At 39.9% G+C, this 25785-nt stretch overlaps 1 protein-coding gene across 1 annotated transcript in view; it reads right to left on the reverse strand.

Annotated features, from left to right (window-relative positions):
* Positions 1 to 25785, reverse strand: part of Cerkl (ceramide kinase like) — a 108098-nt gene that overhangs the window by 38355 nt on the left and 43958 nt on the right. Inside the window, exon 3 of the mRNA XM_059260785.1 lies at positions 5487 to 5618. Within this exon, the coding sequence (XP_059116768.1) occupies positions 5487 to 5618 (132 nt within the window). The remainder of the gene's footprint in view (positions 1 to 5486; positions 5619 to 25785) is intronic.

Below are 25785 nucleotides of genomic sequence, written 5' to 3' on the forward strand. Positions count from 1 at the left end.
GAATGTGCATCATTATATGCAAGATTACATTAATCTTTCATGCCTGTCTGTTTCTGGTGCCAGCATGGTTCAAGCTTTTCCTATGATGTTTTCGGATATTGTTAAAAATTATTAGTCTTGGTGTCTGAGAGAATCATTCTATATCCAGCACTGTTACATTGTAATTCTCCCCAAGCTTATTCACCAGAATGAAATCCCTGATAAATTCCAATCAGAGGAAAGATATAAGAAAATTTAAAATATCAATATTAATAAAGTTGCAAGGGTACATTATCATAAAAGACTTGTGCTGATAACTCATTTACAACCATATACATATAACCCTGTACAGTCTTAAAATGCAATGTAATAAGTGTTCTGACACATGTTCAAAATCACTAAGGTTGTTATGAAGAAGCCTATGTAGGCTGTGAAGCAAGTTTTCACACTTGAGTTTTATGCCAAAGCTTACTTTTGAACAAAATTTTCAAATACATTATAAAATTCACCTTAAAGTTATGTTTTGGCTAAATGTTTTTTTTTTATTTAAGTGAGAGTTAAAATATCCTGATTTTTTTCTTTAACATCTCAACTGGCATTTGATTATATACTAATGTAACACATCTAAGTATAGGAATCTTAAGGGATATTGAATAAATTAAAAAATAAATCACATTTTTTTTCTGAAACAAAAAAGGAAACAAATGAAAGAAAACTGACTAAGAAATGTAGAGGTATAAACTGTTTAATAGGAGGAATAAAATAAACGGCCTTTGGAGAGACATAACATATTCTTGTGACAAAAGCATCTGTGACATGAACTAGTAAAAAGTGACATAAAGGAAAAGAATGCAGGGACAAGGACAAACTGTGATGACTACACAAAGTAGAGAGAGTCAGAACAAGTGACCAGACAAGCTCTTGTGGGCTCCATACTCAGAGCCATGGTCATCCCACCACAAATAATCCCAAGGACGGTTTCTCAACAAAACTATTATTTTTCTTTACTATGATCCTGCCTTTCCATCTACTTTTCTTTTCCAATGAAGTCAGCATTCTGTGTCCTTTCAGTATTAGAGATTTGGAACTACACTTCGCTGTTCTTTACCTCAGCACTCCTCCACTTCAGCATAAATGTTACTACCTAAGGGTACTATGTCCAGGGCAAATAATGACCGTAATGAATTTGAAATAAAATCAGATGCAATATGATTTAGACACAACGAAACATGTCTTGGTCTGGTACTCAAATTTTGCTATGGGATAGGATACTGAAATACTTTTTTTTTTTTTTCCCTTTCCGACAGGCATCCCAGTAAGCTCAAAGCGGACCCAGACCAGGATGCTCAGCTTCTAGCACCTTTCATAACTTATGCCCCTACCCCATACACATACTTTGTAACTGAATTTCTCCACATGGCCTAGTTTTCTGCTGGGTGAAATAAGGAACAAGAAAGCTACAAAAGTAGAGCCACGTAGAGCAAACGAGAAAAGAACACAGAGTCACAAGGACCAGAAGCCAAGAGCATGGCCACATAAAAAGAATGTGATTCCACAAGAGCTCCACTTTCTGAGCAATGCTCCCCATCACAAGGAGGAAGAATTATCTGGTGACTGGACATCCCCAGGGGCCTTGAGCTGACAGTGATCAAGGGTAAATTCAGAGAAGCCTCTTTAAACCATGATGATGACAATGACTATGAGAAGGTCTAGTATCTTTCTCAAAGCAAAGGATGACTGAAGACCAAAGCGCCTGTCGTGAATACACAGAAGGGCGCAGAGCATGGTGACTCTGCACACCAGACAGGATGCACTAATTTTGTATTATTACAATGAACAACATTAACGACAGTAGATAACAATTGTCAGGAGGTGACCGTCGGCTCTCACATCCTTTGTATTGGGCAGTGTAGAAGTAGCACAAAACCATCCAGTTAAGAAGACAAGTGGATTTGTAATACAAACAGTGCTCCTAATCAGAATGCTATGTGGCCTTGGGCTGGATTAGCTGATACGGCAGTAGGCATAGAGGAAGTGCCTTTGCTGGTGTGCACAACAGCAGCGAGACTGCACTCAAGGACATCAAAGTTGGTCAGTGACTTGACACTCGGCTTCTAGCATAGGGCCCCAAGCTAAGGCTCCTTGACAGCCACAGGGAGAGCCAAACACCTACCCTATACTACAGCATGCTAGCTATATTCTCTTCAATTCCTCTCCATGTGCAACCACACCACTCTACCAGGAAAACTGACACTACCTGGTCTTAAAATTATTTTCTCAGATTTATCTACTTCTCTGACTTTTCCACTTTTTTGTTCTGTAAATTTATCCTATCGCCCAATGACCTCTCAAAACTCTAGCTTTTTGTTGTTTTGCTATTTTTTTTTTTTTTTTTTTTTTGAGACAGGGTTTCTCTGTGTAGCCCTGGCTGTCCTGGAACTCACTCTGTAGATGAGGGTGGCCTTGAACTCAGAGATCCACCTTTTTCCTGCTAAGTGCTGAGATTGAAGGCACCCTTAAAGATACAAACTCTAATATCTTCTTTATTTGGAGAGCCAGAGAGAGGGAATACGTTACATGTTAGCCTGGACTTATCATTCATTCTCCTCTTTGACCAGTGGGCCAATATGTCACTAGAATAAATGCCTGTTTCTTTGAGGGATTTCCAGAAGCCTTGCTAATGCTTTTGTTAGAGAAAATCCTGCATTGGTGGAAGTAGCAGCACAGTGTGCTACAGTTTTAACTCAAATGTTTCAGAGAGTGCTGATCTATATTCAGAAGTGGCTAGGGTTTCAGCACAAATTGAAGTTAGAGAAGTATACATTTATTAATGCGTAAAATCTATGTTTAAAACAAATGTGGGGAAAAAGTATTGTACATAGGTGCAAAAATTCAAATCAGGCCAAATACTGATACAGCATGACTTCCCCTGATAAACTACAATGGGCTGCAGTAGATGTGTGCTCTCTTGAATTATTCTTCATATATTTTCTTTCCATTAAAAGATGAAGTCAATCTTTTTACATAATTTTACAAAAAGGAGAGCCTAAACTAAGGACCATATTTGTATGACACTTTAAGCAAGGTAGGCAGAAAAGCTGAACACTTCTAGCAGTCACATGTTCGTTCAGTCTTTGAGACAAAGGAGAGCATTTTTACGTAAATGCTTTGCTGATATACAGAAGAAAAGCCTCAGCTTTCTTCTTTTTCTCTTCCTCCTCCTCCTTTTGCTCATCTTCCTTTTCCTCCTCCTCTTCCTCTTTCTCCCTTAATCTTGGTTCAGTTGGTGGACTCATCTCTGCCAAACCATATTACCACACCATGATTTTTAAAAAGTCACTAAAAGATGTGATAAGCAAATTGCTGAGGGCAACGTAAGATTCAACCACGTATGGACTCAGGCTTGTATGGAACACATTGCTGGGGGCCCTTCTCAAGGCCACTTTGCCCTTTTTCCTTAATAGGATTCACATTCTATTCAGACATCTTCCTTCAGCCTTCATAAAGAGGGAATCTACCCTCAGTTCCACAAAAGGAAATAGCTGTCCTGTGTTAGGCATAGATAATTAAACCAAAAGAAAATTTGGTGCATGTTAGAGTCTTATAATATACATGCCTTTCTTCATCCCACTAAGTAAGAAAAAAAAAAAGAGGCTGCAATTTAATTTTCAACTGTTTTATGAAGATGGGACAAACCAGATTCAAGATAAATTCAAAATTATGGAGGTATAGCCAAAATTATGAACTCCCAAGATACCATGATATTACGGGTCCCTTTTCTACACTACCCCCTCCTATCTCGGCCCCCTCACTCAAATATGCCTGCTACTCTTCTTTCCCCTCCCATTTCTGCCTCCTTTGCCTCTTAAGAAGTATCTGGATCACGTGGTTTTCTTGAGCCCTCTCATCAAAATTAGTATCACCTCCAGACAACTTAGGTTTTTATGCATATGCCAAAACCACAATATTCAGTGTTAAGTATCTGCTTGAATCCTCAATAACTATGCATTCTGCACAGAGCAAGCATTGCCACAGGGATTATTTGCTTCTTTGTCAGGCTGACCTCAAAAGCTTGGGCACAAGTGGTGTACTTGCCTCAACCTCCCAAATACAAGGTACAGTAACTAGGTTCCAATGAGACATTCAGAAGCTAACTTATACATAGTAATGTCCATGCAAACTCCTGAGTAGTGTTCACATATGTAAAATACAACGGTTGTTCATGAGTTTGATATTCATCTAACTTTTAATTGTCTCATCCCAACATGGACCTCAAATCGTTCTGATCTTTGGAACTATTCCATAGACAATAGGGATGAATCTGGATTGTATGTTTCCTTTGTGAATCATCTGTAATACCAAAGTTATAGCCAAAACAAACTAACTTTTCCACTGTAACTTCATTTAATTCAGGAATTCATATGAGGTAGTTTTTTTTTTTTCTTTTGCTGCTATTTGTTATTCATTTATTTTCAATAAGACAGAGTTTTGCTATGTAGCTCAGGCTGACCTCAGACCCATAGTCTTCCTTCTCAGTCTCCCAAGTACTAGGATTATAGGCATGGGTCCCCATTGTTGGGGGCCTTTAACTTTCATGGTGGCAGATGTCTTTGAGGTGACTGAACTTCCCACAAACCTTCTATAGGGAGGAACTTCCTTCTACCTGAGCACTTCAATGCACTGCATTTCAAAGACCTGATTAACACTATGAGACCCATCTCTGTCTGTCACAGCTGAGCAAAGCCAAATCCCTCCTCCCAAAACATGTCATTATGACTAGGACACTCCAACTGTACTCTGGGCTTGTCTCCCGTGTAGCTTAATTATATAATAGACTCTACTGGCTACAGTGTGCAGCAGATTCCCTCTGCTATGGTGAAGCCATATAAACAAAGCCAGGAAAGTTCTGGCTTTAGGCAGTGTCCACCCTTCCTAGTAGCTGGACATATGGTGAGTGTTAATAAAGCAGGGGAAACTGGTCTTGAAATGTTAAATGTCCAAAAAGACATTACTAACATTCTTTCTATTAATTTGGGGATTAGCAAATTCCTGTCTTCCTTTGCAAGTAGCTAAACACACTCTTAGTTTCCACAATGGATTCAAGCTCCCGGTTTCTCCTAAATCAACTAAAAGCAGCAGCTTGATGCTTCATTTTGACCTAACCAGCAGGGGTCAGGGTCAGAACAAAAACAACCCAAGGGAAGAGCCACAGAAAAACATTAGGCAGAAATGTGAATACAGCAAACATTTTGAAGATGTCAAAAGCCATAGCTTCCTTCAAATAACACCGAATAATTGTTTCTGTGAAGGAGGTCTAAAATATTGATATTTCAACACACAATAGCACAATAAAAAAGCAAAGTAAATGCATGACAGCTCTGGAGCTGGCGACAGGACACTGCAGAAAGCTTTACTGCTAGGAGCAGCTGCTCGTGCTTAGGAAGGAAGAGTGTGTGGGCTCCATGTGGAGTCTTCAGCAGTAAAGTTACAGAGGGAAAATGACTCACTTGTCACATCAGTCTTTATCCCCGCAAGCTTCAGCAGAGGTTCCACCTTCTCATAATAGACTTGGACAGACTCCTTTCTGTGACTCTGAGGATTGAGGAGGATCTTTAGAGCCTTTGGCCTGCTTGAGAAACCTAAAACGAAAACAGGTAAGCTTAGATGTCCATCAGAATATCATACATGTATCTAAATAGCATTTACTATTTGTATCTTAGACTCTTGCTTGAGTGCGGCTTTTTTTTTTTAAAGCCACCTGCTTTCCTAGAGGCGAAACACGATGCTTTCCCTCTTCAAATAAGCCATGCATTATAACGAGCATGTTGTTCAGAAGGAAAGGTATAAATAATAGCAACTTGTAAACATGGAAGCAATATTGATGCACACTGACCCACTCACAGATGAGGCACTTCTTTGTGGAGTCAGGCTTTGGGCTGTGACAAACAAAAAGGTGCATTTTCCTCTCCTTAGATATATACTTACACTGGAACTGGGCATCTAATGACCTCAGGTCTACCGCCCTCTGACCTACCCAATGACTCCAGGGACAGACTGAGCAAGCAGGGGTGAGTTGTTGTTAGCAACCAGTTCTGTGCATACTGGTGGCTGAAAGGAGACTTGAGGTCAGAGTTCAAATCCCAGAAGGTGGCAGGGGAGAACGTGCTTTTCTCCGAGGGACTGGGAAGGCATCCCCTCTCAGAGGCCAGTGGCGATGGGTTGCCTCACAGTCGGGACTGAGATTTGATACTGCAATTTTCTGGGCAAGAGGCTTGGCACTGAGAACCCACTTGGAGCAGGTGCAGAGCCAATTGTCTGCTGTTTGGAAGGGGCAGGAGCCAAAAGAAAACTGACGACCATTTCTTTCATGGTAAGCTGGCTCTCAGGAGACAGTGTTTTAAGGTTACAAAAGCAGTTAACATTCGTTTTTACTAAAACCATCACTAAAGATAAATGGAAAAAACGTCTGCTTATATCAAACTGTGTGTTTCGTGCTTCACTTAGGGAGAATATTTTCCTCTCTCATGATATTTGACATAATAAACATCTTTTACCAGCACATACTGTTTTGAATTCAGGGAGAGCTTGAGATGAGGAATGGACAGAACCTTGCTGAAGTCTTTGGACATTCCCAAGAAACCTTTGGAGACTCTGTTTTGATAAGAAGCCTCGTGGTTCTCTAGATCACACATGCGGAGACCCCATCCATGCCGCAAGCCTCGCTTTTTCTAGTTCTTGTATTTGAGTGAGCACTGAGGATCCTGCTAGCTTCCAGGCCTCCTTGGTCACTCACCATCGACCCCCTCTGGTTTAGGGCTCTGGCACCTGTGTGCTGGGTGCTCCCCCGGTTTGCATAGCTCCTGTCCATGCCTCACTGTTCCAAAGCTGCTGCTGTGGACACTGCCCAGACCCCTTAAAATGGCCCTCAGAGACTGTAAATCCCATCCTAACCCAGTTCCTCTCCTCTCACATTCAGCATTCAAGTAAGACTCATTGAACCTTTGTGTTCAGTCCTAGAAAGAAGAGTCAGAGAAGATGCAGCTGATGCTTTAAAGAAGAAATCAATAGTGCAGGACAGTCAGGACCAGTGGTCCTCAACCTCCCTAGCGCTGCAACCCTTTAATATAGTTCCTCTGTTATAGTGATCTCCCCAACCATAAAATTATTTCGTTGCTACTTCATAACTATAATTTTGCTATTGTTATGAATCATAATGTAAATATTTGATATACTGGATGATCTTAGGTGATTCCTGTGAAAGCATGAAAGTGATCAAGAATCAAGACCCCCAGGTTGAGAACCACTGGTCTAGATGCTCAGAAGAGACATGGAACACAATGGGAGTATATGGGGGGCGGGTGTATGTTGCTTCTTAGGGGTCTGGAAAAGCCCTCTTGAAGAAAAGAGTATTTGAGTAGGGCATTCCCCCACCCACATACCTAGAATGCTTTCCTCTATTACTGTCTGATTCATTAACAATCTGCCCAGGGTTGGAGATTCTACATGATACCAGCCTAACTGAGCACACAGAACTGTGTTAATACAACAAAGGCTTTTCTGGGGCTGTTTCAATTCCCTTATGACAACTCAACCCATTATGGCATCAGATGCCAAAGCTGGGCCTTCTTCACTCAGGTGGTTTTTGTTTCTGTTTCCAAGATGCTTAAAAAAAATAAAAATCAAAATTCTACCATTTGTTTTTCAAGGCTGGCTCCAAACCCCACATCCTCCCAGGAGCCTTGCTTTGCCATCTCCAGAGTCCATCCCCTTCACCACTCTGCGCCCAATTTACTCTAGGCTCCTCTATTACCTAGTGCTTGTACCATTTATACAAAAGTCTCTGACGGAACATCTTGGGATTTCCACTATCAGATAAAAATGGGAGACTTGACAGTAATATGTTACACTGTACTGGGTTTTTTAAACATTCAACTTGACAGGCTATGTGGACGCTAAGCAAATGATGAATAGGGAAATTGTGTCTTAGAATAATAATCTTATTTTTAGACATTAGAAAAATTGATTCAGGCAAGAAGTAATGGGTACCAGAATCATCTGGGGACAATCAGGGAAGTCTATTTACATATTCCTAAACTCTGCCCCTTTTACAGGACACGGAAGCACCTGCAGCTGCATGCCCTGTGAGTCTCTGGATCCAGTGAAAACACTGCTGCTGTCCCTGGACCTCTCATTAAACCATGGCAGAGTCAGGAGCTAGCGTTAAACTTCAGGCACCAACAGTCAGGAGGAATGCCCTGGTCCATCTACTTGCAGTGGGACATTAGCCTGAGGGTCCTCTTCCCTTTTGTAAACAGACAGTCCCCGCACAGTTGATGTTTAAAACCCTACTTTAATTTCTCCATTTTCCTATGATCCTAATTTCTTCACCAACACCCCCATACCTAGTGTGTATCAAGCAGAAGCAGGGGACCCTAGGCTTCATTAGTGAAGTCCCGTTCTTACAAAGGTGACATCTTAATGGCAGAACACAAACAAAGGAATTCAGAGTAGGTTAAAAGGTATCTGTTCTAAGGACAAAATTGCAGCACAGGACAGAGAAAAAGCAGAGGTGAGGGCTGACTCCCTGGAAGGGAAAGTCAGGTGCCCCAGAGCCTTACAAGTATTTCCAGGGACTTTATTTTTTGTTGCTTAGAAAGAGATGTATGGTGAATTTTGAGCAAAGCAGTAATATAACCTTTGGCTTTTAAAGGCTCACTCTGGTCTCCATATAGAAGGTGAACACAGTAGGACTACAGGAAGACAAAGTCAGTACAGCTGGTTAACATTCTGAGTAGAAGAATCTTGGACTGTTCTTGGACTGGAGTAGGTGCAATCAATGTTAAAACAAAAAAATAGATTATATATTTAAAGTAGAACTGACTAGAAGTTATGACCTTTAGATATGGCCCCTGAAATAAAATTATCTTGAGGAGTCAAAGGTGGGTAGACATCGTGGAAACAGAAAGACACAACATGTATAAGAACTAGTGGTATAGTGAGCATCATCTCAGTAGGTTGATGGACTTTAGGAGGAAGAGATCAGGCAGCTTAAGAAGACCAAATGAAACAGGCTGGGGGCGGGGGTGGTGTTGAACTTGAGAGTGAGAGCACTGTGGGATGGTAGAAATGGGAAGCTAAGAACTTAAACAAGCTCCATGTGATGCTAAAGAGCTCTGGGCACATTATGAATGTGTACATCGTGATTTATGAACATAAATATGTACAACGTATTGTTGCTCGTATCTGTAATCCCAACGCTCAAGGGACAAGGACAAGAGGATCATTGTGAGTTCAGGATCCACCTGGACCCCATAAAGATGTCTGGGTCAGCTAGAGCTGTATGGTGAGACCCTGTCCAAAAGAACAGCAATCACAGAAAATGATTATGGGAGAGTGTGGATGAAGAAATCACTCAAGAGCTTTGAAGGAATGGACACCGAGACTGAGAGAACATGCATCAAATGCCTTCCAGCATAGTATAGCAGAGTAACTGCCAATAGCTTCAGTCTTTAAGAGGTTAAAAAAAAAAGCATGACCCAGGCAATTGTACAGGACCCCTTCGCAACAAGCAGTGCTAAATGGAGGCCTGATGGATGGGTGTCAGTGCTGAGTGCTTCCAGGGATGGAGGGAGAGAGGTAGAAGGAAGATTCTCTAAGCATCTCCCAGGATGAATGGTAGAGGCAGTCACCCCGTGAGAGGACTGCAGGGGGAGCTGTAGGCCATCGGGAGGGCTGGGTCACTGCTAAGGCAAGAATGAATCCAAACAGTCATGTGTGGAGGAGTATGATAAGCAGGTGAAAATGTAGACTTTGCTAACGGGTGGGCCATTCATCTCAGAGGACGGAGTGGAGGTTTCTAGAGTTGAAGAAAGCAAGGAACAGTGCTGGGTTAGTTTTGCAGAGCCCTTGAGGATGGTGTCCCTAGTGAGTCTCCTGTGGTCCTGTGAAATAGCACTGCTTACAGTTCTGACTGGAGAGGAGGGTGGAAGGTCTAGTCCTAAGCAGTGGGGCTCTAAGAACCTTTCTCCTCAACCACAGACAAAGCTAGCAGAGAAGCAGCGTTGACTAAGGCTAGAGACCTCCATAGCTTTTCCTGCTCAGCTGACTGCACTGTCTAAACCTGGAGCGAGATCCCTGTGAAGCCTTAGGACTGTGCTTTCCTTTGCCACAAATGACCTCAGTGGAAATGTGTATTTGAGACCTTTTGTAGACCAGTGAAAGCAAAAACAAGGAACAGAGTTCAAAATCTCCTTAATCTGCCCGTTCCAGGACAGCATCCCTCCTGGGAGGCAAGTACTCATAAGGAATCCTTCCAGAAATACATGTACACGCACAAGCAGTCTGCATATATACTCTAAGTCACTAGATGTCTTGTTTACTTTAGTGTGTTCATTTTAAAGACAATCTCGGTGCTAGTGAGATGACTCATTGGTTAAAGTGCCTGCCTCTGATTCTGATGGCCGGGGTTGGCTCCTTTTCTACTCTTTATCAAAGGATATGTAATTAGGAGGTCTATTCCAGTCTAGTTTCAATTTAGCATTTTTGTACGAGAGAAGTTGGAAAACTGCAAATATTTAAGGGCTGCCTTCATTTTTCTGTGATCTGGTATTTCACGAAGTGTCCTCTGTGTGTTTTCTTGGTTGTATTAGTTACAACAGTGGTTTGGCCTGTGTGAAAATTATTGCTGCTTGTTGTGTGTCTTAGAAAGACATTGCACGGTGTCCTTTGCCTTGGGCTTTTATTTACGGCATTTTTTAAATGCTGAAATTTCTCAGTTTTATATACTTATCATTGATTTTCTCTAGCATTTATTCTATGGCCTCTGAGTCTTATGTCATATATAAAAGTTCTTAGAGACTTGAAAACCTTCTACTTTTCTTTTAATACTTTTGTGGTCTCAATTTCATATTTTTAAAAATCCTATCTGAAATTTATTTCAGTAGATGAAACAAAATAGAAATTTGACTTTATTTTTTCGTTGGTTGGCAATCCACCTGACCCAACATAATTCATTAACTGATCAATTGTTTCACACTGATTCTGTTTGCTTCTTTGATTCATTTTTTTGGATTTTCACTGTTTTGAGCTTGGGTTTAAACACAGGGCCTTGTGCATATGAAACATGAGCTTGTCACTGAGCCACAAGCCAACCCCATGTCACAGAGTTAAATGCTGCTCTTAGATGACCACAAATGCTAAAAGTATTTGTATCTATTGAGTTATGTAGTTTGAGACCTGTTCACTTAGCCACATGTCAATACCACTTTGTTGTGGTTGTTGTTGATGTTGTTTGGGGTGCTAGGAACTGAACCCAGGGCCTTGCACATGCTAAGTGCTTGCTTGAGCTCTATCCCACAGGAGCATTAAAATCAATTTATCTAGCACCAAAAATCCTTCTGGTATCTTACAGGATTGTATTAAAATAAAATTACCTTAAAGACTTTATGATGTTTAATTTCTTTTATACAAAAACATATATTTCCAAATAATTAATTCTTCTCTATCCCTTCAGTACCATGCTAACTATTTTCAGATAAATGTTGAACAGTTGTACTGTTTTATCTTTTCTGTTGTTGCTGTCAATATAACTTTCCTCCCATCCACCTACTTAGTTTAATTTTGGCTATAGAAATCAAAACTATTGATTTCTGCACATAATCTATTTTTAATTCTCCCACTTTCCATCATAGGCTTTCCCTGTAACCTCTTAAGATTTTCTAGGCTAACAATTACTTTTATCAGCAATAATGATCATTTTACATTGCCTCTTTCCAACTGTTTAAGAAATCCACTTGTTCCAGATTCTCTGTGCAGTGGTTGGTCCCACCTGTGCGGCCCCGTCTAGCCACACTGATGAAGTGCAGTCCTGTCAACTCTAGAATCTAAGAGGAGTACCTTAGTGTTTTCCCACAGAGGCTTTTGATCAGACACATACTGTCAAGATGCTAACATTACTGTCTAGGCTGATCCCAGTTTTCCCTTTGCAGACTTGCATTGTCATGCTGGTATCAACTTCCTGAACACACTATAAATAAAATCAGAGTTTCACCTCTTTTCCTCAGCAACATTGTGTAACATGAATCTTAAAAGGTCTCATTAATAAAAAACAAACCCAGAACCAGGTAATGGGGTGAACACTGAAAGATCAGAGAAGCAGAACAAGCCACATCCAACCTCACCTTCCAGCTTCTCAGCTGATCTTGTTTCCTCAGACTGAAAGCCTCTGAGTCCTCATCTGAATGGATCTCAGCTGAACTGCTGCTCAAAAGCCTGAAAGCTTAGCTGGTCCTCATGCCTTATATATCTTTCTGCTTTCTGCCATCACTTCCTGGGATTAAAGTGTGTGTCACCATGCCTGGCTGTTTCCAGTGTGGCTTTGAACTCACAGAGATCCGAATGGATCTCTGCCTCTGGAATGCTAGGATTAAAGGTGTGTGTGCCACCATTATTCTGGCCTCTATGTCTGTCTAGTGGCTTGTTCTGTCCTCTGACACCAGATAAGTTTATTAGGGTGCACAATATATTGAGGGACACAATATCACCACATGGTACCGTCAAGAAGACACTGGATAGTATAATCACAGAACTACTCTAAGCATCACCTGGTATTTCATTAGAAAGAAGCACCCTAGATACAGTGCACCAGGATTTCTGGAGGCCAGCAATCTATGTTTAGATAAGCTATTCTAGTAACTCTTACATCCACTAAAGTGTCTACAGGACCGATAAGCTGGGCTCTTCCAAAGTCAATGCCAAAGAAAACACAACAGCTAGGGAAAGAAAGGGAATATCATTCACATGTGTTTAATTAAGTGGGAGATTCTTAATAGAAATTAAGTAAAAATACATTATAGAAATCAGGAGCTTTTTTATATGGACCAGGGATAACAAGCAATTTTGGGAGATAATTGTATCTGGTATTAGTGAAATGTCTGGTTTTAGAGGTACACTTCAAAGTATTCAGTTGGAAATATTCCACTGCCTATCATTTACTTTGTAACACATTGCTACAATGTGTAACACAAACATAGGAAAGCAGGAGGAACTATGAAATCAAGGGATGGAAATACAGGTGCTGCTCCAGGCCCATTTCTGTTGCTGTGATAAAATACCCTGGCCTAAAAGTAACACAGGGGAGAAGAGGATTTGTTTAGTTCCATGTATGCTCCATTATCAAAAAAAAGTCATAATGACAAACACTTCTTTTCCATTTCCTGGTAACACACACCACCGTTTGAGAGACTGGAAATATATTTATTTGATATTTTCAGTTCCTCTTGTTGTAGTTGAACAGAATCCCCTTGAGTCAAAAGCTTTGTGATTCTGCTTTCTGCTATATTTAATAGTCTATAGAAAAGTTATTTGGCACACAGTAGATGTTCAATATATATCCAGGAATAAAAAGAGAAAATTATAAAACTGAAGTTTCAATTTCAATAAAGAAACCTAATTACAGAGATTAACGTTGACCAACTGTAATACAGAATAATTTCCAAATTGCAATGGTATAAAACAGATTAAAAAGCATAAAGCACTTATGTTAATTCCTAAAATAAAATGAAAAGGCTAAGATAAATATTTGATGGAGAACCAAAGGTTTATCAAAAACAGGTTTGTGTCAGACATCTAAATTCATTGGAAGGAGTACTAAGCATGAGAAAAGTAACAACTTCTTTACTGCATGGTAATGCAACTCGATCTTTATCTCATACTGATCCTCTGTGTATGAAGCTAAAGTTGGTAGAAAACATTTAAGAGCTAGCAAGTTATTTTCTAAATTAACAGCAGCATGGGAAATAAATACTGGTCCTTTTGATCAGAACTTAAATCAGTTCACTTTCCAGAAACAGATATAATCCAAGGCAAGCAGTAGAGCTAGAGGGAAATGCTTCCCTTAGTATGTACGAAACTGTTTACTTCAGAAAGCAGCCTCCATTCTTCAGTCCTTGTCTTAGACTCAGTGTGATATCCCTCAGCTCCACTGGGCATTCAGCCTTCATCATCTCAGGATGCTGAGAAGCAGGTGGCCAAGAGGATGGCACTGATAAGTAATGAAGCCAAGGCAAAATTCACCACTTAATACTGCCAGATGATTCTGCAAGCCTATTTTCCATGAAAAGAACTGTAACTATACAAAAGCACTCAGAGACTCTGAAAATCGAGTGAGGCAGGTAGGGCATGGTCCTTTGAGTTTTAAGAAAAGGAATAACTCACAGGACAGATAACAGAAAGGGAGATAGTTTATTTTCTTGATGAGAAAACAGGCATGCCTTCTGGACTGAACAGAAACATTTTCACAGAAGATGGGAATATAGAAACACTATGAGGATGTATGTGAGATCAGCAGCTACACAGAATCCAACCATTGATCAACAACAACACTTCAGGCTGCTACAACACCAGGCATCCGAGTCGGGATCTCATCAAGGGACAGACTGATTAACAGGAAACTATACTGAGACATTTAAATCCCCACCCCTAGAAAAAATGAATTTCACAGTGGCAGTGATCACTTATTCATAACTGTACAACAGTATAAGCATCTTCCCAGTAGATAATCCAAGATTTAAACAGAAGCATGAGTCAACATTAATATGCAGCTGACTGGATTCTCAGTCCCTTGGTAACCTCTCAATTCATACTCTGGAGTAGAGACCTTTTTAGCACGCCAGTTTGCAAGGAACCAGCAGTGTAAAACAGAATGGCCAACTGCTCCTCTGTTAGTAACAAATGTGCTAATATGTACTAGTTTAAACTTGATCTATCAGTGAGTCAATGAACCATGAAGGGTGGGGGTTAATCAGGGTGTTCTCCAAACAAAGGCTCCTGAGAGCTGCAGGGACGCCACCCCCAGACTCACATCTGTGCTGTTTTGAGTTCTGTGCGATGGAAATGGCCTGGTGCTCAACACAGTTAAGAGCCCAGAATCCTGCCACAGTCTTGTAGATATTCACAAGTATTTCACACAGGAGAGCAACCACACTGTTGGAAAGGTAAAGTACAAACAGGAGAAACAAACTCCTCCCTAACCATAGTGCTTAAGAGCTTCTGATGGTAAACTGTGCCCTGTTAATGAGTAACAGGGTGGTAAAAGCCTTTCACGGAAGATCTGACTAGTTCCCAGCAGAGCTGAGGTGGTGACATTCTATCTTAGGTGATTTATACTAAAACTCATTGATTTCCCTTTATTGTCAAACAAAAGCATATGCGTACTGATCTTTTCTCCTAAAGATATAAATAATTCTAATGCCACAGTTCGACTTAAAGTAAAACTAAATTCACATATAGTTTGCCACTGTAAACGTATCTCTTTTTCTAACAGCTAAAACGAAGGGAACAGCAATTAACAGGAGGAATCGTCTGCTGGTGGAAAGATCACCTCCGTACTTCAGTATTTAGATAATAAGTGATCCAACACCAGTTAGATCCTGAGTGAACAAGCTAGAGAGGAGAGACAGACTGGAGCCGGTTCACACGATAGACCAAGTTACTTTTACCACCCATCAGATCAGTTAAAATAATTAGTATTTAAATACAATTAACATCTCAAGAATCTAATTTAATGGCATAATTGGACATTTAATCACCCACCAAAGTAGGAAATTATAAAATAACAGATAATAATTTCATGAATGTTTCTAATTTAATGATTTAATCAGGTTGTAAAGTTTTACTAAAGTAGCCTCTCTGGATCATTTGTAAGTGCTGTAGCTGGCTGTGATTTTTAAAGAAATGTTTTCAGCAGTCTTCAAGGTCTCAAAAGCCTGCACTCAGCAAAGGAACAAATGCCCAGGTGAAGAGACAGCACACAGAATGGGAAAATCCTCATCAACCATACATCAAATGGGGGTTAATACCCATACTATAGAATGAACTCCAAAAATCAAACACCAGAAAAACAAGTATTCCAGAAAAACAAACTGAATCCACAACTGTAAAAAAAAAAAAGAAAGAAAATATGAACGGTGAGTGTACATATATATATATATATATATATATATGTATATATACACACACACACACACACACACACACATATATATATATATATATATATATATATATATATATATATATATATATATATATATATATATGCCTGTGCCCAATGAATACATTTACAACACAAACCGTCTTAGCTATGGCCCTGAAAACATCATGAAAGAGGCCCCAGAAATATTTTAAGAACCAGAGGACCAGGGAGTCTGCTGTGAGATAGTCTCTCCTAAAACAAAAAAGAAAACAGGACACAAAATAGAGGAGTAGGGAAGAGGGGGTGGATTTGCAAGGAGTTGTGGAGAGCCATGGGAGTTAAACGTGTGGAAAAACAAAACACAAAAAGCAAAGCTGTTCCATATCCTTAGCCATCAGGGAAATGCAAACAACAATTGGAGCTCAATGGCATACTGCTTGCCTAGTGCCCAGGAGGAAGCAACCAAGAGGCACAAGGTCCTGGTTTGTTTACCAGCAAGAGGAAAATTAACATTATAACATGTCCAAGCAACCTTAAATGTGGTTGAATCTAATAAAAGACATTAAGGAAATAAGGAGAGGCAGAAACAGAACTTAGTATATTCACAAAGTACATGGTCATTTATGGGAGCAGAAATTATAAACAAAATCAATGAGGGAGTAATATATTTAGAAATTTAATTTTTGTTAAGCAGTGTCTAGGTAAAAGGGGAAGGGTAAATAAAAACTGTGAAATTCCTTAAAGATTATAGTAAAATATTTAATGTTTGGAATCTATGAGCTTCATTATATATAGCAGTAGGAATTCAGGACCTTGAACATCTGCATCAATAAAAATGAGAGTACAAATGAATCTGTAAGTCCAAGATTTAGAAGTCAAACAATAAAAGAAAACAGAAGTATGAGAAGAAATATTAAAAAATGAGTTCAGAAATGAATAACATAGAGAAGGAATTCAGTAGGTCAAGTTAATAAAATAGCACCTGCAATCCCAGCCCTCAAGAGGTAGGGACTGAAGATCATGAATAAGAAGTCAGCAAGACCACTGTGTTGAATATGATAAGATAAAAAGGCAGATTACTGAATCTACTTTTAAGAAGAAACTACTTGTTTTAAATAGGATAAGTAATGAATTTTTTTTTGTCTGAATTTGTCAGATGTTAATAGACTGGACATTGTTAATATATATATAATGGAGGTTTTTGTCTGAATCTGTCAAATGTTAATGGACCAGACATTGTTAATGTAATTCTTGACTATATATTGCATATAGTTATTGGATACAGTTTTTCTTGTATTAGCTATAAGCTTTTTTTTTATTTTAAACAAAAATGGGGAAATGTGGTGATATTGTGTCCCCCAGTATATTGTGCAATCTAATAAACTTATCTGGTGTCAGAGGACAGAACAAGCCACTAGATAGACATAGAGGCCAGAAAATGGTGACACACACACCTTTAATCCTAGCATTCCAGAGGCAGAGATCCATCCAAATCTCTGTGAGTTCAAAGTCACAGTGGAAACAGCCAGGCATAGTGACACATACCTTTAATCCCAGGAAGTAATAGCAGGAAGCAGAAAGGTATATAAGGCATGAGGACTAGGAACTTTAGTCCTTTTAATCTTTTAGGCTTTTGAGCAGCAGTTCAGCTGAGATCCATTCAGATGAGGACTCAGAAACTTTCAGTCTGAGGAAAAAAGATCAGCTGAGAAATTGGCAAGGTGAGGTTGGCTGTGGCTTGTTCTGCTTCTCTGATCTTTCAGTGTTCACCCCAATATCTGGCTCTGGGTTTATTTTTATTAATAAGACCTTTTAAGATTCTTATTATACTGTGTCATAAAAAAGTACTAATTTTTGGAGAAAAAAATAAAACAACAAACTAATTAAATCATTGAACAATGAAAAAAACATAATATGTATTGTAATTGATAGAGATCATGCAGATCAATAAAGAAGCCATTTCTAAAAATAGATTGCACCTTTAAGCCCTGTAGGAGTGAAATTTGAAAACAAGATGAAATGGACTATTTCTTGTACAAGTTGTGAGAATAATTCTTAAAGATGAATTCATAAAATACAGAGGACACATCTGCTATCCATGAAAGCATCAGAAAGCGATGGTTCTATAAAGGTATTTTGACAAACCCTGAGAGAGTAGAATCCTCAATGCTGTGTAAAGTGTTTCAGAGGATTTCAAGAGAAATCTAAGCCCTTTTAATGCAGCTAGTATAAGGTAAGATTGTAGTCAGAAGGTTTCTCCAGTCCCACCAGGCCCCCTCAGTCCCATGTCCTGGTTATAAAATAATCATTCAGAGGCTTGTATTAATTATAAACTGCTCAGCCATTAGCTCAGGTTTATTACTGACTAGCTCTTACATTTAAATTAACCCATAATTCTTATTTATGTTTAGCCACATGGTTTGGTATCTTTTCTCAGTTAGACATTCTCGTCTTGCTTCCTCTGCACCTGGCTGGCAACTCCTGACTCTGCCCTTCCTCTTCCCAGCATTCTCCTCGCTTGCTTGCCCCACCTATACTTCCTGCCTGGCTACTGGCCAATCAACATTTTATTTATCAACCGATCAGAGCAACACATATTCACAGCATACAGAAAGACATCCCACAGCACTTCCCCTTTTCTGTCTAATCAAAAAGGAAGGTTTTAACTTTAATCTAATAAAATTACATATAACAAAACATTTATCAAGCAAGAATTACAGTTACAATACCTAGTCTGTTGGTATTTGGCAAAATTAAAGAAAATATTCTATCTATCCTATATTTGTGAGTCTAAAGTTTCATATCTAATTTATCTTTTATCACAACTAAGGAAAATTATAATTATAACTATTTAGTCTTCAACTATATCAAAGACCCCAGAAGGATATAATATTACCTAAGTAAACAGGAAGAGCATTGTAAGCAACTTCCAAAAATCTAGAATCACAGAGACAGCTGGCTGCCTGGACAGTCACCCAAAATTCTTCTGCAATGTTGTGGCATCATCTTAAGCCTACAGACCTAGTCTCTCAGTCATTTTTCCCTGTGTCCTATAGAATGTCTGGCAGTTTCTTCTGTGAAGTAGGAACCTGAAGGACCATCTCGCCTTGCAAAATTCAGTGGTCACCTTCCTAAGATCCTACATGTCCAGTTTGTGTGACATTTTGAACAGTTTCTTGCCCAAATGGCTAACTTTTGCCATGAAGAAGGTAAATTCCATACGGAGTGTCTTTGGTGCCCACCATCTGAGACATTCCGAGGACAATGAGTACGTCTAACATTTTGATTTCTCAATATCAATTTCCACTCAAAGAAATTAGAAATGTTGAGAAATCTGTTGCTTCCAGAGGCTGGGGCAAGAAAGGAAACCACAAAGTCTGTGAATCACGTGGCTTTCTGTTACTGTTAGAAACGCTTAACTGACCAGCTCGCATAGTTTATTTTAGCTCACTGTTTGGAGGTTTATATCCACAGTTGCATTGTCATGTGTATGGAGTGTGTCATGGTGAGAGCACATCGCAGAGAAATTTCATTTATCTCCAGGGCCAAGTACAAAAGGAAAGCAGAGGAAGACGGACCACAGATTCACAATTCAACTGAGGACATGCACCCAGTGACCTGAAAGCTCCAACTGGGCCCCACCTCTTAACATTTCCACTTTCAAATGGCATCAAGCTTTAATATATGGGCTCCTGGGAACCATCCCACAGCCAAACTAAAGCAACAAAATATCTCATGATACCCATAAGTGAGCAAGTACACCAAAATTTTGAGAAGCGGATAAAACGGCACAGGGGCCAGTTTCAGGGGTGGGTCGAACTTTCCTTCACACTCTAAAGATTTTGTACCATTTCCAAACAACTTGCACAACAAGAGAGCTTACTTACCCATCTCCCTGGACAGGGAATCCCTCTTTTGGTTCCAGTCACATACATACAGTCCCAGTGCATACAGGTTGGTCTCCTTCCTTCTCTTCCTTTCTCTCCCTGTCCCTTCTCTTCCTTCCCTCCTCCTTCCCCTCTTCTCTGGGCTCTCTGTCCACTCTGTTGATGTTATGACATGAAGGGAAGTAGCCTGATGAACTGAATGACAGGAGAAGCAGCCTGAGCAGACACTGCAAAGGGCCCAGAAGCCACACAAGCAGGCTTTTCTCTTCTCTTTTGGGGGAGAAACCAGTGTGTGTAATAAAAACAGAAAATGAATGTTTTCAAGATATGTAATTTTCCACTTGAGAGAGATTTTTTTTAAATGAACTGAAATTGATGCCTTTTAATTTTTATTTAGGTGTTTCCCCCCGCCCCTAATGCTGATAACGGGCTAATTTGAGAACTAATTGTCCAGTGCTGCAGCATGTTATCTATTGAAAATATTCCAACTATCTGCCTCAAACAACAGATCCATTCACAAAAGATTGTAACAAAATTCCTGAAGGTGCATGTAACAGCTCTATAAACATCACACAATTATGTTAGCATCAATGGTTCTCTAATGAATACCAGGGGGTAATAATAACTCGTAGCCTAACATGAAATATTATTTATTTCTGTTTGTACATATTGTACATTTGTCACTTTGATACTTTTTTACTTCATTTATTTCCCATGGAAAACTGGCAGTCTATTTTAGCCTCATCCAAGTACTGATTCAACTTTGAATTCCCCCTACGTATAGGCTTATTGTATTTGAACCAGGTTTGGGAAGTTCTGCTGAAAGTGGGAACCCAATAATTAGTCACAGACCAGTGTGTTTATGCGTGCTTTTCCAATTCCTCTAGGTTAGCATAAAGACACCACTGTCGTATCTTCCACAGTGCCTGTGCATTTCACCCCACGGCACTTGAGGACTCTCAATACTGATTCATGGTGAGAAAGTTACTTCAGTGTTGGGACAGGAACTATAACAGTACTGCTGGCACCAAATTCTGCCTGTTCCATGTCTCTAAAGTTCTGAATCACAGTGTTTGGAACAAAATACCAGAGATAGATTATCTTCAATGAAGATGACATTGATGCTTCTGACAAGTGCCTGGCGTCTATCTGAGGGAAGAGTCCTAACTGTACAGTAACTGTGATAGATTGAAGTCATACTGTAGCTTATATAGACGGAGGGGCAAGCACATGGTGACTATATCGTCTTAGGAGGAAAAAGGGGGAAAGATGTAAGTACATGCTAGTAAAAAAGATATTATTCAAAATAAGCCAATGCTATTTTTAAGAAAAACCTATCTCACTAGCAAATCTAGTTAAAAGTAAAGTCTTTGGACTTATGTATGAAACAAGAGTAATTTTTTAAGAGGCCCTAATTTTTGTTTTCATAAGGACACACAAAGAAGATCAACCTAACGGGACACAGATTTGATCTAATGGCAAACTGGTATAAATGACTTCTTTTGTGATGGGGAACCAATTTAACATTCTGGAGAAATGGCTCAGTGGGTGAGGAGTCGCCTCCCAAGTACGAGACTTTGAGTTCAGTCTCTATAACCCATGTAAAATGTCAGATGTGGGGACACGTAAGCCTGACCTCAGGCAGGCAGAGACAGCAGGATCCCTGGAACACACTGGCCAGCCAGGCTAGCCTGACTGGTGAGCTCAAAGCCAATGAGAGACCTGCTTCAAAGGAGACAGACAGTATAGACAATGTTCCTATGGATGATACCCTCAGTCTTCTGGCCTCCATATTCATATACATACATTAAAAATAGGATTTTCGGCCTTTAAAAACACTTTTAAATCATTTTACTTTTCTTGTGTATAAACTAAAAAATGATAACCATTATAATTTATTCAATTTCACTATTTGTTGTCATGCATTGTTTCAATTCCTCCAGCCTCACAACAAAACACATAAGTAATTTTGCTCCTGTATTTCTATGGGAATATATTTATAGTTCTTGATGCTATTATGAGGATTTAATGAGACAATTCATAAAAGTTGCTTACAAAGTATGTGGCATGTAGTAACTGCTTAATAAATGTCAGTCATTATCATTAGTCTGAGTTTTAAAATAATGACTCTCTGATACTCAGTTAAGAAGTGGTGTTAACTAATTCATTTAACAGCATGAAAACTTAATTCAACATTTTACTGGAAACATTTAGAGGATATTCATTTAGCACTCTGAATCTAATCATATGGAAAAACCTGACAAAAACCACCTAAATTGTTTCTCTAAGAAGTTGAATTATACAAAAGACACTGTCGCCAAGGCTTCTTCCTTGCTGAACAATTTGACACTGATATTCTCTAAAATGAATATGCTCTTCAGCTTTTATTCTCAAGATACTCTGTCAATGAGTGAAGCAAGAATATAATTTTCTTGTACAATACAGCAATTAATTTTTTCAATATAATTATAATCAATTACATACAAAAACATATCCCTCCCTGAGGATAAAAATGCCACAGGGGGTGTTGAGAAGCCCTCGGGAAGATTGCTGAGATCTTTCATTTCAAGTATAAATAGAACTGACTATTTCTAAAGAACGAATTCTAGCATCCTATTGGCTGAAAGGGCAGTGGCTGTGAGAGCAGGAACCAGAAGGAACTAGAAGGAGCCCTCAGAAACCAGAACAGCGGAAAGGCTTTGGAAACAACCAATGACCCAACGTGACTGAAGGATAGATGTTGGTTAAACTTTAAAAACATATAAAGCAAGAGTATACATGTTCTATATTCTGTCTGTCTACAAAGGCATCTTTGGTGAGTGTGGTATATAGGGGTTTGCATATGTGCATCTGGGAAACTGAGTTGTTTGAAGTTCCTGTTACCCATGATTCTTGCTCCCAGCAACACATATATTAACTAAGGAGTCCCAATTCTATATTCAGTCCTATTCCCTATTCAGCTTGAGCTTGTCCTATCATGTGAAGTTCTTGGGGGTCTAATGCTATGGTTTGCTGTGTTTACAAACTGATGCTTAGTGAATTTTCACACTACTAATTGCTAGAATGGAAACAATTCAAAAGGTGAAACTAACATGTTGTAGGTTTAAGAAAAACTGAAACTCTTCTCTTGCCTTATTAGCAAAAATTACATGATTGCTGTGCTTTCTGTTTGGAATCTCAGCTACAATTATAATAAAACTGGAGTTCTGAATGAACTTTTCTTTTGATAAGACAATTATCCTTGAAGAGTTAAATGGTACTGGTTGTTCAGAATTTAATAGAGACGAATTTCACTGTTCTCAATGTCCAGTTCAGTAAACAATAGAAAATTCAAAAGAAATAAACATAACTGAAGCAAGTTTATTTTAAAACTCATTTTCAATACTTGGCTTGATAAAGTATAGGTTTTCTATTTGCAGGTTGGTTTGTAAGAAATATTTCACGCCGGGCTGTGGTGGTGCACGCCTTTAATCCCAGCACTCGGGAGGCAGAGCCAGGCGGATCTTTGTGAGTTCGAGGCCAGCCTGGGCTACCAAGTGAGTTCCAGGAAAGGCGCAAAGCTACACAGAGAAACCCTGTCTCGAAAAACCAAAAAAAAAAAAAAAAAAAAGAAAAGAAATATTTCACATAAAATTACTGAGAGAGAAAAACATTTAAATATACTTATAATGAATAGCTTTAGTATGTTCCTATGCCAGTGCTAATAATAGTACTAATATCATTCAGACAGTCTCTGATGTTTGATTGTAGGGTTGCCACTCATACAGATTTGGGTATTCAGACCCTACAAAGCTTCTGTGTGCCTGAGCAAGCTGGCATGGGAGGCTGTTGGGTGCTGATAGACTACCATTTGTAGTGATGACACATTGGAGATTTTCAAGTTTTTTTTTTTCTTTCTGGATAATAGTTTCAACCAAAGGCTTACTCAGAACCTCTAAACAAAAAACATAGATGCCCCTCAACTGAAGAATGGATAAGAAAAATGTGGTACATTTACACAATGGAGTATCATTTAGCTGTAAGAAAGAATTACCTTATGAAATTTACAGGCAAATGGATGGAACTAGAAAAAATCATTCTGAGTGAGGTAACCCAGACCTAGAAAGACAAACATGATATGTATTCACACATAAGTGGATATTAGGGGTAAAGTACAAGATAACCAACCTACAATCCACAGCCCCAGAGAGGCTAGATAATAAAGAGGGCCCAAAGAGGGATGCTTGGATTTCCCTGGGAAAGGGAAATAGAAGAGATCTCCTGGGTAAACTGGGGGCAGAGGTGGGGGGAGATGAAGGGATGGGAATTTGAGGGAGCAAGTTGGCCAGGCTGGGTACCAGAGGCAGTTTGGGGGGTAGGTCTGAGGAAGAGAGTAATTAAAGAGACATCTTGATTGGGGGGGACATTTTGGGGTTAGGGAAAAACCTGGTGCCAGTGAAACTCCCTGGAATCCACAAAGATGAGCCCAGCTAAGACTCCTAACAATAGTGGAGAGGGTGCCTGAATTGGCCATCTATTGTAATCAGATTGGTGACTACCCTAATTGTCATCAGAGAGCCTTTACCTAGGAACTGATGAAAGCAGATGCAGAAATCCACAAACAAAAGAAAAGAGAAAGAAAAAGAAAAAGAAAAAAATAGCAGTTAGCTGAAGAGTGAATAGTTGATGTAGAAAGTGCACAGGGAAGCAGGGAGGTTGGGACTCATTTTTTTTTTTTTATTTTGCAATACAATTCAGTTCTACATATCAGCCATGGATTCCCTTGTTCTCCCCCCTCTCACCCCCCTCACCTTCCCCCCAGCCCACCCCCCATTCCCACCTCCTCCAGGGCAAAGCCTTCCCCACGGACTGAGATCAACCTGGTAGACTCAGTCCAGGTAGGTCCAGACCCCTCCTCCCAGGCCGAGCCAAGTGTGTGGTGGTATTTTACTTGTACTGAAATGTGATTTTTTTTTTTTTTTTTTTTTTTTTTTTTTTTTTTTTTTTTGGTTTTTCAAGACAGGGTTTCTCTGTGTAGCTTTGCGCCTTTCCTGGAACTCGCTTTGGAGACCAGGCTGGCCTCGAACTCACAGAGATCCGCCTGCCTCTGCCTCCCGAGTGCTGGGATTAAAGGCGTGCGCCACCACCGCCCGGCTCTGAAATGTGATTTTAATTGTATGTTAATAAATAAAGTTGCCTGGGGGTCAGAGTTATAGAGCCATAGCAAGTGCGTGGCGGTGGTGGCGCACGCCTTTAAGGACCTGGAGGGCGGTACATACAGGCAATGACAAGGCAGTCACGTGTTTAGTTTACAACCAATGAGAAGGCAGAACATCTAGAGTATTTAAAGACGTACACACAGGAAGTAGGCTTTTTTTCAGAGAGCTCTCTTGGCTGAAGCAGGATAGCTGAAGCAGGAAGGGTAAGGCTCTTAGTTCTGACCTCTTGGCTTTCTTCTCTGAATCGGCTCTGTGTTTCTTATTTAATAAGACGGTTGGTTACATCTACACAAGTGATTCTGCATAGGCCCCAGGTTTCAAACAGCCCACTCATGCAATGTGCACAGGACCCGGTCCCACTGCCTGGATGCCTCCCAAACAGATCAAGCCAATCAACTGTCTCACCCACTCAGAGGGCCTGATCCAGTTGGGGACCCCTCAGCCATTGGTTCATAGTTCATGTGTTTCCATCCATTTGGCTATTTGTCCCTGTGCTTTATCCAACCTTGGTCTCAACAATTCTCGCTACTTGGACTCCCAGAGATCCACCTGGAGCCTAGCCATGGATCTCTGCATCCAGATCCCTCAGTAGTTGGATGAGGTTTCTAGCACGACAATTAGGGTGTTTGGCCATCCCATCACCAGAGTAGGTCAGTTCGGGCTGTATCTCAACCATTGCCAGCAGTCTGTTGTGGGTATATCTTTGTGGATTTCTGTGGGCCTCTCTAGCACTTTGCTTCTTCTTATT

This window comes from Peromyscus eremicus, chromosome 4, assembly GCF_949786415.1.
Source record: "Peromyscus eremicus chromosome 4, PerEre_H2_v1, whole genome shotgun sequence".
NCBI lineage: Eukaryota > Metazoa > Chordata > Mammalia > Rodentia > Cricetidae > Peromyscus > Peromyscus eremicus.